General features: G+C 41.6%; 1 protein-coding gene across 1 annotated transcript in view; it reads left to right on the plus strand.

The window, feature by feature from the left end:
* Positions 1–16,786, plus strand: part of LOC141112900 (vomeronasal type-2 receptor 26-like) — a 54,305-nt gene that overhangs the window by 23,305 nt on the left and 14,214 nt on the right. The window contains exon 2 of the mRNA XM_073606004.1: positions 8,160–8,598. Coding sequence (XP_073462105.1) covers positions 8,160–8,598 — 439 coding nt within the window. The remainder of the gene's footprint in view (positions 1–8,159; positions 8,599–16,786) is intronic.

Genomic DNA, 16,786 nt, shown 5'->3' on the forward strand with positions numbered 1-16,786 from the left:
TGTAGAGGAGAATAAAATAAGTAGGCTTTTACTCAAAGTGATTGGCCAAGCACACTTACCAAGTCGGGCAGCTGATAAAGCGTGCAATAAACGTCACAAGGTGAGCCAGAGAATACAGACCTCTCCACGGGGGCTGAGGTGGCATGTATACAGGATTGCAGCATAGGATGGTGTGGGAGAATACATGAGTGTAAGGATGATATCCATGCATACACAATGGTGGTAGGTGGCTCATCAAACAGGAGTATCTGGGAATGAATATTAAATATAGTATGTAATACGAACAGCAGTAGATTATTTTGAAGTAATTAATAGACAATAAGCCCAGTATGGATACATGAAGTGATGGTGTGGGGAAAGGTTAACTGGATGACAAATGTGCATGTTGCTAAAAAAGGATATTAATAGTGTTGGTGAAAAAAAGGCTGTAAGTGATAAAAGAGAGATGTGGGAAGTAGCAGGAGACATAACAACCAAAATGAAGAGATATAATTAAATAAAAGAATGATACCAATAAACCAAGGGGCCCTTACCCAATTGCTGCATCCATGTCATACCAGCGGATCAAAAAATGGTACGCGGAAAAACCCCAAAAGGATACCAGCCGTGTAGACAGCCTGCTCCAAGTGGGGAATATAGAGTACACGTCACCAGCGCCACGTGCGTGCACATCAGGGGGGACGGCATCCGCACCTGAGCTCATTAATTGCTCAGCGATTGGCGCCAGACCTCCCTGACAGGGAGCATGTAGATGGATACTCAGTACATCAGTGCGGTGGCATCGTGACTGATGTCACATGCACAACGCAAGGAGAGTGGCGCCGATGTGCTGAGGGGCGTCCCCCCCAAACTTCCCGAACACTCAAAGGTGTAAGGGGAGGAAGGGGGGACCCACAGAGCGCATCGCAGCCCCCATGGAGAGGGGAAACTCCCCAGCACCACCATGAAGCCCAATAAACCACAGAGGCATATCACACTGGCGAACGATAAGTGTGCAATAAACAAAGTTGTTGGTAATCATGTGAGAACACAAGACCAGTGCCCGGAATGCCATCTAATAATGATATTTGTAAAAATAGTGAATGCATATATGATTAAACACAGTATTTAGATTATCCTAGATGTACAGATCCCGGTGCGGTATACAGACATCTTAAGAGCAATCCTCACACGTGGATGGCAGGGGAACACTGTCAATCCAATTTCCGACTGCTTCCATCCCTGTATATAATTTATAATGTGGGGGATTTGGGACTTTAAATGAGGCATGGTTAAGTGCCTCCATCCCTATTTCAGATACATAGCAAAGGAAATTTGGGACTTTAAATGAAGCAGTGGGAATGTGGAGGTAAGGGTTAAAAACTATTTAATTCGTAACATACTAGTCATTGAAAAAGGTTTCATATAATATGCACACATATAGATAGCACAAAAAATAGGCATGGTAGATACAGAGTACAATCAAGAAACACATATCATAATGGGTACATGATAGTGGGGTAGTTGCATATAAAGCAATGGTATAGCCTACAAGTGCCAAAGGTGGCATGCCCGATAACTATGTCTGTGATCACATGATATGCAGGTATATTAGGAGATAACTGATATGAATGTGGCATCGGATGTAACTCATAGCTTGACGCGTTTCGTGAATACCTTCACTCGTCAGGAGAAGATGCGACAATTGCCTGTAGAATATATATATATAGATAGATAGATAGATAGATAGATAGATAGATAGATAGATAGATAGATAGATAGATAGATAGATAGATAGATAGATAGATAGATAGATAGATAGATAGATAGATATGGTAAACCACACTCAATGATGTAGAGGAGAATAAAAGGTGAGCCGTCCAATCTTCAGGGTGGTATCTTCCTCAAGCATCACCCCCGCCTCGCTGCTGGGTCCCTAGCTTGGCACTCAAGATATTTCTCAAGCTTCACCCCACTGGCCTGCTCGCACCTCTAGCTTGACACACAAAGCTTGCTTCAGCTACTCACTGTGGTCCCTGGTAACAAGGTGGTTGGTCCCTTAGTGGCAACTGCTTTCCCTTCTACCTCCGACCATGACAGGTTCTCCGGCCAGCACAACCGTCACTTCTGATTGGACTGCAAGCCACAATCCCAACCCTGCACTGTTCTCTTGCTTCTGGATAGGCCCTCAGACAGCCTAGCAGCTAGATGTGCCCGGGATAGGCCCAAACTCTGATCTAGCAGCCCGGGAAATACAACACACGTCCACCCAGACAGCCGTAAACAGGAATGAATTCTAGACAGCCGCACTCATAAATTAGCCTTGTTTATTAAAGCGGGGGTCCACCTAAACCGCCCCAAAAAAAAATATTAAAAGCCAGCAGCTACAAATACTGCAGCTGCTAACTTTTAATACATGGCCACTTACCTGTCCCAGGGTCCAGCGATGTCAGCAGGGGACGCCGAGAACCCGCTCGGTTCTCGGCAGCTGCCGCCGCCATCCTAGGTGAGGGAATCAGGAAGTGAAGCATTGCGGCTTCACTTCCTGGTTCCCTACTGCGCATGCGCGAGTCGCGCTGCGCTTCCTAACTGGTCCCCGCTGTCTCTGGGACCCATGTGTGTCCCAGCAGACAGCGCGGTGGGGACGGGAAGAGGCATAGACTCCCATGGGAGTCTATGCCGGAAGTGGGTGCAAATACCTGTCTTAGACAGGTATCTGCACCCCCCTCCCCCTGAAAGGTGCCAAATGTGACACCGGAGGGGGGGAGGGTTCCGAAAAGCGGAAGTTCCATTTTTGTGTGGAACTCCGCTTTAAGAAGATGCACATCAATTACAGGATAACAGCAGACAGGAACAGAGCTGACGTTTCGCACTAACGTTAGTGCTTACTCATAGCTGACAAACACATCACAGGAAATCGAATATATGCTGTTGCTGGGAGTTAAACACACGTGGCTAAATGATTAGATTGGAACTCAAGCTCTTTAGTGAGCACAGGTGTAAAAGAGAAAAAAAAAATCATTAATTAGCTATCATGGGCAGCAACACTGAGTGAAAATTAACAATCCAATTTCACATGATCGATTGTGATTGTAAAGTGGAGGACATGGATGTGTGAAAAAAAATATACATAAAAGAAAACACCAATGAGGTGTTGTAAAAATGTGTAAATATATGAAACATGTATGGATAAAATAGATATATGTGTGTATATATATATATATATATATATATATATATATATATATATATATATATATATATATATATATATATATATATATATAAATAGTGAGAGAATAGTGAAAAAGGATAATGAAACAAGAAATGTGAAATAAATAAGACTTGTATTGGTGCTGAAAAAGAATGTGAAAAATAAAAAAATATAAAATGAAAAGCATAAATAATATACATATCGAATGTATGATAAAGAGCGCATGTGTATAAAAATGAGTATAAATGTGTAATATAAAAGAAAAAAACTATTAATATCTAATAAATGTATATATATATATATATATATATATATATATATATATATATATATATATATATATATATATATATATATATATATATATATATATTTAAGTGCTGTGAGTAAATATTAAATTATTAAACACTTATTGAAAATTATTGAGTATGATAAGGTAAAATAAGAAAGTGATAAAATGTAAAAATAACAAAAAGTGGCGTAATATTACAATAAAAAGACCAATGAATGAATCGCACGGTGTGGACGTGAAGATGCAATATAGGAAGTGATGGGATAAATTAATATGTGTGTATAAGTGAATCCAACATGTGGATATAACCATTACTGATTGTTCACAGAAAATAAAAACTAGCAATATAACCGTCCATGTACGTACAAAGCAAACTTTATACCAACACATTTATAATAAATGTAAAATTTAGCTATAAGTCATATAAACATATTAATGAGAGACTACATAAGACATTACGCTTTAAAAATATATAAACGCATATATCAAGGTTAAAACTTAACATAGATAAACACCTAAGAAAAGAAACTCCCGGGCAGTAGTACAGGGTTAAAAACCACTCTACCCAGACAGCCGCCCAGGTGGCACAGAACACCGGACTCCACCCAAATATATAGGTTCTCCCAGCAGGCCAAGGGATTCAAGAAAACCCCTGCCCAATGGCTGGGATACCCCATACACCCATAATCTGACCTTGCATTGCCCTTCTCATATCTAATACCACCAAGTACCTGGCTACCTAGCGGCAAAAGAGAGAAGTGCAGCAATTACAGACTTAAAGTGAAATGAATTGCTCCTTAACAATTAGCCATGGCAGACAAGGCAGCTATACCTGGCAGGTAAATTTAGGAGCAACCCTGCCTAAACACCAGGGTGCTACATAAGTGGTCCATAAAGGGAACTTGGAGATGAGTTATTAAATTTTAGGGTCATCACAGAGCACAAGGGGGCATTCTTTATGTTTTGAGAAAAAGAGATTTCATCTCCAAATATGGAAAGACTTATTCATAGTAAGAGCTGTGAAAATGTGGAATAGACTCCACCAAGAGCCGGTTCTGGCCAACTCAGTAGATTGCTTTAAAAAAAAAAAAAAAGCAGTGATTATTTCCTAAATGTACATAATTTAACTGAATACTAATTTATAGTTGATCCAGGGAGTATCTAATTGCCTCTTGGGGGATCAGGAAGGATTTTTTACCCTGCTGGAGCAAATTGTATCATGCTTTATTTAGTTTTTTTACCTTCCTCAACTGTGGGTACAGAATAGTGTATATATGGAGGTTTTCTATTTGTGTGTGTGTGTGTTTTTTTTTTTTTTTCGGTTGGTTAACCTGGACTTGTGTCTTTTTTCAACCAGATTAACTATGTAACTGTGTACTACTTACAAAAAATAATGAATTTTATTTTTACCTTTTTTATTTATTGTTAAACAAAAAAAATACAAAATATATATATTAGCTTACTTTTGGGTTATTTATTTTTTATGGTTTTATCACATCATCTGTAATCATGATCAGTAGAAAAAGTGAAATTGGAAAACAGACTTTAAGGTCTGCCACTATAATCCCAATGGGGAAAAAAGGGGGTACTCAAAAGTATAAATAAAGTATCAACATTTATTCAATATCTTCATAAAACATGTCACAAAGACAAGTGCATAGATATGTCACTGTACATATACATTCTCCGATCTTTAACAGATATTGCTAAACAAGGAAACATGTACGAGTGGCCTCAAAAGTATTGAGTGTATTCCTTTACAATAGTCTTCTATCTGAAGGCCAACCGACGGGATCACAATGCCAGAACCAATAGATCACTACGTGTTTTGCCCAAAGCATCCTCAGGGGATCCTATTGGTACATGACCAAAATATGGGAAGCACGAGGCATCCAAGCCACTGTGTAGGAGAAGAGGGGAAGGGAGAGAGAAAATCTTACTTGGCCGGCTCCAAGGGGAGTATAGAGAGGCACTAAACAGCCAAATGAAGGGCCTCTTTCATGAATAGCAGCTTTTAAATGCACTTTTGAGTAGTGATATGAGATAGGTTACAGATGGTGAGCCAAAAGGCTTCCATCCCTTTAGCAAGCCGGATAGGGTATGTGGTATAGTAAGTCCAATTTAGGTATTTCAAATGATCAAAGTAGTGTAGATGCCCTACCTGACAGTGCCTGTGGTTCCCTGGGTGCCGGTCCTTGTTGCCAAACAATACTCCCCACCACGGGGTAAATTAGACTTATTATACCACATACATAGATTAGGGCACCAGACGCATGGATAGGGGGGCGGCGCCCCTGCACCCCTAATGGATGGGCCGCCACTGGCCCAGATCCTCTTCTTCTCTGGTCCCAGCTTCTGGCCCTCCCTCCTGCTGAGTGCCCTGTAAGTGGGCACAATTATTTATGTCAAATGCCGTATATATATATCATGTAATAGTATTTTAAAAATAATAATGAGCCAAGCTGTTTTTTTTTCTTTGTAAATGTACTTTTTGAATTAGGACATCCTACAGCAAGAATAAAAAAAAAACCCAAAACATATGTGTAGAGATTACCCCCCAATGCATAACAGATCTTTTGAGTCTGATTAGAATCTTAACACCTTAACACATCATAATGTACCTAGTGCTCTAATCCTGACGCGTATCATCACGTCATGTGACTTCATCAGGGGACGTGTCAATACGCGTCGGAAGTGGAGCACTGGGTACATTCACATCTGACTGAAGGAGACGAGCTCGCGCTCATGGTTGGCTGTATTTCGTGTCATTACAAATGTGAGTTTGTTTTTTTGCTTTGTTATCACAATAAATTGTTTTAAATATGGGATTATGCTATGGGCATTTCTCTTTCCATATTTTAAAACCATCCATTGAGTCTCTATCAGAAACGTGTTGGAGCAAGAGGAGACCCAGGATCATACACAGGGGCTTAGGAACTCGGCGTTCGTGGATTGTTGTCTATGCTCCTTATTTTAAAAGTGAGTGCATCACTTTAGGATCTGCTTTTATCCCATCCCCCTTCATTTATCTTACGGAATTATGTTATTAATTTCTTTCTCCATATGCTGGAAACCTGCTACTGAGATCATCCAAGCAATAAAACACAGCCAGGAGGGAATCATCATACTTTGCATCTGTGATTAACCCATGCTGTAAACCTTACAGCAGTAAGGTGAGTTGCTTGCAGACACACAGGTGTCATCACTGAAGATTGGCGTTTTTTCAGCATTTTGTGCTATATTGGTGGTGGGATTCATTAATTATAGTCACGCAGACTTTTTGTTGAGCCTTCACCCATCACTGTTTTATTTATATATGGACTTTTATTTCACTGGATCACGTTTATTTGTTTTACTTGACATTTTATCCACTTGATTATGCTAATTGATTTGTCACGTTTATATCAGGATTATATCACGTTTATTTATATGATTTTTGTTTGATATCATTTTCACAACACTTTCTCTTTACATATAAGCAGTACCACCCTCATTCCTTTTGCCTCTCCCACACACTCTCTTTCACACAGCACAAACACCACCATTTATTCAGTTTGGGTACAGTGTTGCATGACCGCGCAATGGTCATTCAAAGCGCGATAGCGCTGAAAGCTGAAGATTGTCCTGGGCAGGAAGGGGGTAAAAGTGCAAAATACAATTTTAAAAAGGGCGTGAGGTCCCTCAGGCATTCCTTGGTTTTGAAGTGAAGTCCATGCAAAAAAAAAAATGCATGAGGTCCCTCTAAAAATCCACTCCAGACCCTTAACCTGAGCATTCAGCCTGACTGGCCAAGAATGGTGGGGACAAGAGTCACATGCCCTCAACATGTGTATTGAGCTTTGCCAGGGAAGACCCTCTCAGCAAAGCACTTTGTCTTTCTATTGATAAGGACAAGGGCCCCATCCCCACATTCACTGTCCAGGTTAAAGTAATTTCCCAAATTTAACCATGTGGCCATATAAAGGTAATGATATCACCCGCTCCATTACCCGCCCATTTGACTACATGGCCGTGGACTGTACAATAATGGGTTATGTCAGTGGTTGTAAGGAAACAGTGGGTGCAAACAGCTGCTGGTTCCTTAGCAACCACTGAACGTCCATCCACGCTGAACACCCTAAATGTTTGGCTTTTGCGTGAACATTTAAATAGCGCTCAGACCAAACACTAAGCTCATCCCTAATTAGAACTCATCACTGATTACAAAAACGCTTCTGATGAAAACCAGAATGTAATTTTTGGCCAGCCAGGTCCACCATGTTTTTATATATCATGCAGCTTTGTAGCATTGTCAATTCATGTTTTATAGATCAGTTATGGTGCAACCAGTCCATCACTGAAAGACAGGAGGGTTTTCCCAACCTTGTTCCGGATGCTTCAAAATGATTTTGTAATTTATTCTAACTTGGCTCAAATGCTGAAGTACTTTGGGTGGACCTGGATAGGAATGATTAGATCTGATGATGACAGCGGGAGCGAAGAGTTTATGGTTTTGAGGGAAGTCATGAATCTCTATAAAATTTGCATTTCTTTTACATTACAAGTTACTGGCCGGACATCCATGCATAGAAATTTAGATGAACAAACACATTCTATTAAAAAAGGATCTGTCAATGTCATTGTAATCTGTGGGGCGTTGTTTGATTTTGACACTGACTTTGTACATTTTATAAGAGGTTATGTAGAAGACGAAACAATCATCCTTAGTCCTGTCTGGGTGGCAAACATTGTCCTCATTGGTAAACACCCAGAAATATTTAATTGTAGTTTGTCCTTTGGGGCCAAGTCCACAAGTATTGCAGAATTTCAGAATTTTGTTGATGAATTCCAACCTCATAAAAAGCCAGACGACAAATTACTTGAAGATCTGTCGATGATTGAATTTGGTTGTTCTTCTGCAGATAAACACAAAACTCTTCTCTTTGAAAATATTTATAAAAGGTCACTTCATGAGTGCAATGGCACAGAACATATTACTGATATCCAACACTTCTTCCATGGCGGTAATGCCCACCAAGTGTATCTCGCGGTTTACTCTATGGCCACCGCCCTACATGATATGCTTGGATTCATAAAGACATCTGGAAGCCATTTATCTGACTTTAATCACCAGGTGAGTGCAGCCTACATAGAATAAAGTATATCTGAATCACTTTTTCCCTTTTATTTTATCTTTGTAATCCAGCAAATAACCCACACTACTTGTCCCTGGGTGGCTTCACTAAGTTCTCCACTGTATCTATGGAGCAATTCATGCTTGCCAGCCAGCCTGGACTTGAAACATGTCTGCCCATTTTTTGGGAGTAATGGGATTAGCAGTTTACATAAGAAAGATAACATTGTTTCGCTCCCAGCTCAGTTCATGGGAAATGACAACAACATCACATTTCTGGCAAGATCAACAGGTTTTTTTTTTTGTTATTGCTGAAAATGAAAACAAATGCAGCCACCACATCCACGGACTGGTAAACTGCAATACATTTCATTTATTGATATATTATAATGTCTTTAACCATGCATGCTACGTAATGTGCAATTTGGTAAATTTATTTAATTGTTTTCGGTTCATTTATTTGTTTTCTATTTCGATTCAAACTTTCCAAATTCCATTTGATTGAATTCAATTTGTCCTAATGCGAAAAATTCTAATAGGAATTCAAATTTATTCTATTCGAAATGTATAAAATATGGAAATAAGTGCAGCGCTTCACCAAATAGTATATAGACTTATATAGTGTACAATAAGCAGCTAACACACCTCTAGACACAGGAAAAGGCAACAAATAATACAAATATAGTGTAGCGCTATGTGCACATATAAATAATGTGTCAACTTTAACTTAACACACAAACATTATTGTAACGATAAGTGATACAGATACCATAAAAAGTGAATGCGGTAAATAAATAACGTGAATCAAAAAAATATGACAAATAGAGCTCAAAAACAGGTTAATGTTTTAAAAAACATAATGTGCGATGAATCAAATAATATAGTTCATAAGAAATGGACAACGATAATGATGATGAAATAGTGGGATAGAAAACCACCACCAAACAGTTTATAAATATAAAAAGTGCAAAAAAAGTGTAAAAAAAACTCCTGGGATTTCTACGTAAACGGAATAGTTCACTTCTGGTAAATGGATATGAAGAAAATCGCAAGTGGATGGAAGATCAAAATAAGTGGCAGGACCATCACCGGAGCAACAAAAGAGGCTTACCAGAGTCTGATGACCTGAAAAGACATACGTCTTACAAGTCTCAGAAAGCGTGATGACCAACAGGTCTGGCGAGAAGAATCGTCATATAATCCTCAGCTTCCAAAAGGAGGGGGGAGGAAGGGTCTCACCAAGATATTGATCGTCCCCAAGATGGTCCAAACAGGCCCAGTAGATGTTTTTAAAAATCATGCGAGAAGAGAAACTCACATGGCATAATATTGTTTAAAAACAACAATTTATTAAAATAGTAAAAATAAAACACTCACATGATAGAAGGTCAGACACAGCTTATATACAATCAGTTGCGGTAATCATAAGGGGTCCACCCGACATGTTTCGGCATACAAAGCCCCAGATGAAGGCTTTGTATGCCGAAACATGTCGGGTGGACCCCTTATGATTACCGCAACTGATTGTATATAAGCTGTGTCTGACCTTCTATCATGTGAGTGTTTTATTTTTACTATTTTAATAAATTGTTGTTTTTAAACAATATTATGCCATGTGAGTTTCTCTTCTCGCATGATTTTTAAAAACATCTACTGGGCCTGTTTGGACCATCTTGGGGACGATCAATATCTTGGTGAGACCCTTCCTCCCCCCCTCCTTTAGGAAGCTGAGGATTATATGACGATTCTTCTCGCCAGACCTGTTGGTCATCACGCTTTCTGAGACTTGTAAGACGTATGTCTTTTCAGGTCATCAGACTCTGGTAAGCCTCTTTTGTTGCTCCGGTGATGGTCCTGCCACTTATTTTGATCTTCCATCCACTTGCGATTTTCTTCATATCCATTTACCAGAAGTGAACTATTCCGGTTATGTAGAAATCCCAGGAGTTTTTTTTACACTTTTTTTGCACTTTTTATATTTATAAACTGTTTGGTGGTGGTTTTCTATCCCACTATTTCATCATCATTATCGTTGTCCATTTCTTATGAACTATATTATTTGATTTATCGCACATTATGTTTTTTAAAACATTAACCTGTTTTTGAGCTCTATTTGTCATATTTTTTTGATTCACGTTATTTATTTACCGCATTCACTTTTTATGGTATCTGTATCACTTATCGTTACAATAATGTTTGTGTGTTAAGTAGGGATGAGCTTCGAGTTCGAGTTAAACTCATGTTCGACTCGAACATTGGCTGTTCGCAAGTTCACCGAACAGCGAACAATTTGGGGTGTTCGCGGCAAATTCGAATGCCGCGGAACACCCTTTAAAAGTCTATGGGAGAAATCAAAAGTGCTAATTTTAAAGGCTAATATGCAAGTTATTGTCATAAAAAGTGTTTGGGGACCTGGGTCCTGCCCCAGGGGACATGGATCAATGCAAAAAAAAGTTTTAAAAACGGCCGTTTTTTCAGGAGCAGTGATTTTAATAATGCTTAAAGTCAATCAATAAAAGTGTAATATCCCTTTAAATTTCGTACCTGGGGGGTGTCTATAGTGTGCCTGTAAAGGGGCGCATGTTTCCTGTGTTTAGAACAGTCTGACAGCAAAATGACATTTTGAAGGAAAAAACTCATTTAAAACTACTCGCGGCTATTGCATTGCCGACAATACACATAGAAGTTCATTGATAAAAACGGCATGGGAATTCCCCAAAGGGGAACCCCGAACCAAGATTAAAAAAAAAAAATGACGTGGGAGTCCCCCTAAATTCCATACCAGGCCCTTCAGGTCTGGTATGGATATTAAGGGGAACCCCGGCCAAAATTTAAAAAAAAAAATGACGTGGGGTTCCCCCTAAATTCCATACCAGACCCTTCAGATCTGGTATGGGTTTTAAGGGGAACCCCGCGCCAAAAAAAAAAAAAAAAACGGCGTGGGGTCCCCCCAAAAATCCATACCAGACCCTTATCCGAGCACGCAACCTGGCAGGCCGCAGGAAAAGAGGGGGGGACGAGAGTGCGGCCCCCCTCCCTCCTGAACCGTACCAGGCCACATGCCCTCAACATTGGGAGGGTGCTTTGGGGTAGCCCCCCAAAACACCTTGTCCCCATGTTGATGAGGACAAGGGCCTCATCCCCACAACCCTGGCCGGTGGTTGTGGGGGTCTGCGGGCGGAGGGCTTATCGGAATCTGGAAGCCCCCTTTAACAAGGTGACCCCCAGATCCCGGCCCCCCCCCTGTGTGAAATGGTAAGGGGGTACATAAGTACCACTACCATTTCACGAAGAAAGTGTCAAAAATGTTAAAAATGACAAGAGACAGTTTTTGACAATTCCTTTATTTAAATGCTTCTTACTTTCTTCTATCTTCCTTCATCTTCTGGTTCTTCTGGTTCTTCTGGCTCTTCTGGTTCTTCCTCCGGCGTTCTCGTCCAGCATCTCCTCCGCGGCGTCTTCTATCTTCTTCTCCTCGGGCCGCTCTGCACCCATGGCATGGGGGGGAGGCTCCCGCTCTTCTCTTCTTCTTTTCTTCTCTTCTTCTCTTCTTCTTTTCTTCTTTTCTTCTCCGGGCCGCTCCGCAATCCATGCTGGCATGGAGGGAGGCTCCCGCTGTGTGACGGCGCTCCTCGTCTGACAGTTCTTAAATAACGGGGGGGCGGGGCCACCCGGTGACCCCGCCCCCCTCTGACGCACGGTGACTTGACGGGACTTCCCTGTGACGTCACGGGGAATGCCACAGGGAAGTCCCGTCAAGTCACCGTGCGTCAGAGGGGGGCGGGGTCACCGGGTGGCCCCGCCCCCCCCGTTATTTAAGAACTGTCAGACGAGGAGCGCCGTCACACAGCGGGAGCCTCCCTCCATGCCAGCATGGATTGCGGAGCGGCCCGGAGAAGAAAAGAAGAAAAGAAGAAGAGAAGAAGAGAAGAAAAGAAGAAGAGAAGAGCGGGAGCCTCCCCCCCATGCCATGGGTGCGGAGCGGCCCGAGGAGAAGAAGACAGAAGACGCCGCGGAGGAGATGCTGGACGAGAACGCCGGAGGAAGAACCAGAAGAGCCAGAAGAACCAGAAGAACCAGAAGATGAAGGAAGATAGAAGAAAGAAGAAGCATTTAAATAAAGGAATTGTCAAAAACTGTCTCTTGTCATTTTTAACATTTTTGACACTTTCTTCGTGAAATGGTAGGGGTACTTATGTACCCCCTTACCATTTCACACAGGGGGGGGGCCGGGATCTGGGGGTCACCTTGTTAAAGGGGGCTTCCAGATTCCGATAAGCCCCCCCGCCCGCAGACCCCCACAACCACTGGCCAGGGTTGTGGGGATGAGGCCCTTGTCCTCATCAACATGGGGACAAGGTGTTTTGGGGGGCTACCCCAAAGCACCCTCCCAATGTTGAGGGCATGTGGCCTGGTACGGTTCAGGAGGGAGGGGGGGCCGCACTCTCGTCCCCCCCTCTTTTCCTGCGGCCTGCCAGGTTGCGTGCTCGGATAAGGGTCTGGTATGGATTTTTGGGGGGACCCCACGCCGTTTTTTTTTTTTTTTTTTGGCGCGGGGTTCCCCTTAAAATCCATACCAGACCTGAAGGGTCTGGTATGGAATTTAGGGGGAACCCCACGTCATTTTTTTTTAAATTTTGGCCGGGGTTCCCCTTAATATCCATACCAGACCTGAAGGGCCTGGTATGGAATTTAGGAGGACTCCCACGTCATTTTTTTTTTTTAATTTTGGTTCGGGGTTCCCCTTTGGGGAATTCCCATGCCGTTTTTATCAATGAACTTCTATGTGTATTGTCGGCAATGCAATAGCCGCGAGTAGTTTTAAATGAGTTTTTTCCTTCAAAATGTCATTTTGCTGTCAGACTGTTCTAAACACAGGAAACATGCGCCCCTTTACAGGCACACTATAGACACCCCCCAGGTACGAAATTTAAAGGGATATTACACTTTTATTATTTGACTTTAAGCATTATTAAAATCACTGCTCCTGAAAAAACGGCCGTTTTTAAAACTTTTTTTTGCATTGATCCATGTCCCCTGGGGCAGGACCCAGGTCCCCAAACACTTTTTATGACAATAACTTTCATATAAGCCTTTAAAATTAGCACTTTTGATTATTCATGTTCGTGTCCCATAGACTTTAACGGCGTTCGCATGTTCGAACGAACTTTTTTCCTGTTCGCATGTTCTGGTGCGAACCGAACAGGGGGGTGTTCGGCTCATCCCTAGTGTTAAGTTAAAGTTGACACATTATTTATATGTGCACATAGCGCTACACTATATTTGTATTATTCGAAATGTATAGTTTGGAAGAAGATTATATTTTTTCTATTTTATTCTATTCTATTCTCTTGGTTTTTTTTTCTAATTTATTCTATTCTTTTCTTTAACCACTTCAATACCGGGCACTTACCCCCCTTCCTGCCCAGGCCAATTTTCATCTTTCTGCGCTGTCGCTGTTTAAATGACAATTGCGGGGTGATGCTACACTGTACCCAAACAGAATTTTTATTATTTTTTTTCCCACAAATAGAGCTTTCTTTTGATGGTATTTGATCACCTCTGCTATTTTTATTTTTGTGCTAAACAAATAAAAAAAGACCAAAAATTTTGAAAAAAATAAAAGTTTTGCTTTTGTTTCTGTTATAAAATTCTGTAAATAAGTAAGACCCCTTCCACACTGGAGCGGTTTTCAGGCGGTATTGCGCTAAAAATACCGCCTGAAAACTGCCCCTAAACAGCCTCCGCTGTTTGTTCAGTGTGATAGCCCGAGGGCTTTCACACTGAAGCGGTGCGCAGGCAGGGCGGTGAAAAAAGTCCTGCAAACCGCTTTTTTGGAGCGGTGAAGGAGCGGTGTATTCACCGCTCCTGCCCATTGAAATCAATGGGACAGCGCGGCTATACCGCGGTAATACCGCGGCTATAGCCGCGCTGTACGAGGGATTTTAACCCTTTTTCGGCCGCCAGCGGGGGTTAAAACCGCACCGCTAGCGGCCGAATACCGCTGCAAGAACGACGGTACAGCAGCGCTAAAAATAGCGCTGTTGTACCTCCGACGCCCCCACCTCCCCAGTGTGAAAGGGGCCTAAGTTTTCTCCTTCACTGATGGGCACTGATAAGGTGGCACCAATGAGGGGGCACCAATGAGCGGGCACTGACGGGCACTGACGATGGGCACTGGTGGGTGGCACTGATGGGTGGCACTGATGGGCATTGATAGGCAGCACTGATGGGCACTCATGGGTACTGATAGGTGACACTGATGGACAATGAAAGGCTGCAAAGATGGGTACTTATGGGTAACACTGATAGGCAGCACTGATAGGTAGCACTGCTGGGCACTGATGGGCATTGATACGTGGCACTGATACGCAGCATTGATATGCGGTGCTGATAGGCATCCCTGGTGGCACTAGAAGTGGTAGGCATTGTGAGTGGGCACTGATTGGCAGCTGCCTGGGCATTGGTTGGCAGCTGCCTTGGCACAGATTTGTATTTGTGTCCGACAGAGGCTCTTTACCGAGATCGGTGTGGTGGTGTGTCAGACTGACACACCGCACCACCGATCGCCACTATGCTCACCCCCATGGGCGCGCAACGGCTGTTATCCTGCAGGACGTTATAAGATGCCCAGTCAGGATATTGAAACCACTTTGCCGCCGTCATTTTGCTATATGGAGGTCGGCAAGTGGTTAATATTCTATTCTTATCTAGTCTATTTAAATTCAAATTTATTCTATTCAAAATTTGAATTTTGGCAGGTGGTTATATTCTTTCTATTTTTATTCAATTCTGTTCTAGTTTATTGTATTTTCTATTCTCTTTTTCTAGTCTAGTATTTTCTATTTTATTCTTTTCTATTCTAAACTATTCTATTCAAAATTCGTATTTCAAAAGATGGTTATATTCTTTCTATTATTCTATTCTATTCTATTGAAGTCTATTCTATTTTCTTATTCTATTCTTTTCTATTCCATTCTAGTCTGTTCTTTTCCATTCTATTCTAATCTATTCAAATTTATTCAATTCAAAATTACAATTTTGAAAGTCAGTGCCATTTACATAAGAGATATTGTTTTGCTTCTAGCTCATTTCATGGGAAATGACAACGACATCACATTTCTGGCAAGATCAAAAGGTTTTTTTTGTTATTGTTGAAAATAAAAACTAATGCAGCCACCACATCCAAGGACTGGTAAACTGCAATACATTTCATTTATTGATATATTGTAATGTCCTTAACCATGCATGTTAACTAGGCCCGGAAGAATTTGCCCCCTTAATGACCAGGCCATTTTTTCGCAATACGGCACTGCATTGTTTTAACTGACAATTGCGCGGTCGTGCGACGTTGTACCCAAACAAAACTTATGTCCTTTTTTTCCTTCAAATAGAGCTTTCTTTTGGTGGTATTTGATCACCTCTGTGGTTTTTATTTTTTGAGCTATAAACAAATAAAGACCGACAATTTAAATAAACAAAACAAATGCATTCATCAGTTTAGGCCAATAATTCTTCTACATATTTTTGGTAAAAAAAAATCGCAATAGGCGTATATTGATTGGTTTGCGCAAGTTTTAGCGTCTACAAACTATGGGATAGATTTAGGGACTTTTATTTATTTTTTATTGGTTTACTGGTAATGGTGGCGGTCGGAGAGTTTTAGTGGGACTGCGACAAATCTGACCCCAAATTACACTTTTTGGAGACCATTATTATAGTATCAGTGCCATAAAAATTTACTTATCAATGTAAAAATGACACTAGCAGGGAAGGAGTTAACACTAGGGGGCAATCAAGGGGTTAAATGTGTTCCCTGGGTGTGTTCTAACTGTAGGGGGGATCGACTGGCAGGGACATGACAGAGATCACTGTTCCCGATGATTGGGAACAGTAGATCTCTGACATGTCCCCTGACCCCAGCGGACATCAAGTCCGCCCGACCGGTGGGCACACTCCCGCAGCATGCAGCGAGCACGAGCATGTGCCGCCCGCAACTGCACCTGCGCAATCTGCCGCACAGCTACGGCGATTCGCGCAGGAGAGCCAACCTGCCACCGTATAGTGACGGCGGCTGGTCAGCAAGTGGTTAAGTAATGTGCAAGTGTAACTAGATGTGTGCAGAACATCTAGTCTTTTCTATTCAAATTTATTCAATTAAAAATTCAAATTTCGGAAGTCCGTTATA

The sequence above is a fragment of the Aquarana catesbeiana genome, linkage group LG11, assembly GCF_042186555.1.
Source record: "Aquarana catesbeiana isolate 2022-GZ linkage group LG11, ASM4218655v1, whole genome shotgun sequence".
NCBI classification, from domain to species: domain Eukaryota; kingdom Metazoa; phylum Chordata; class Amphibia; order Anura; family Ranidae; genus Aquarana; species Aquarana catesbeiana.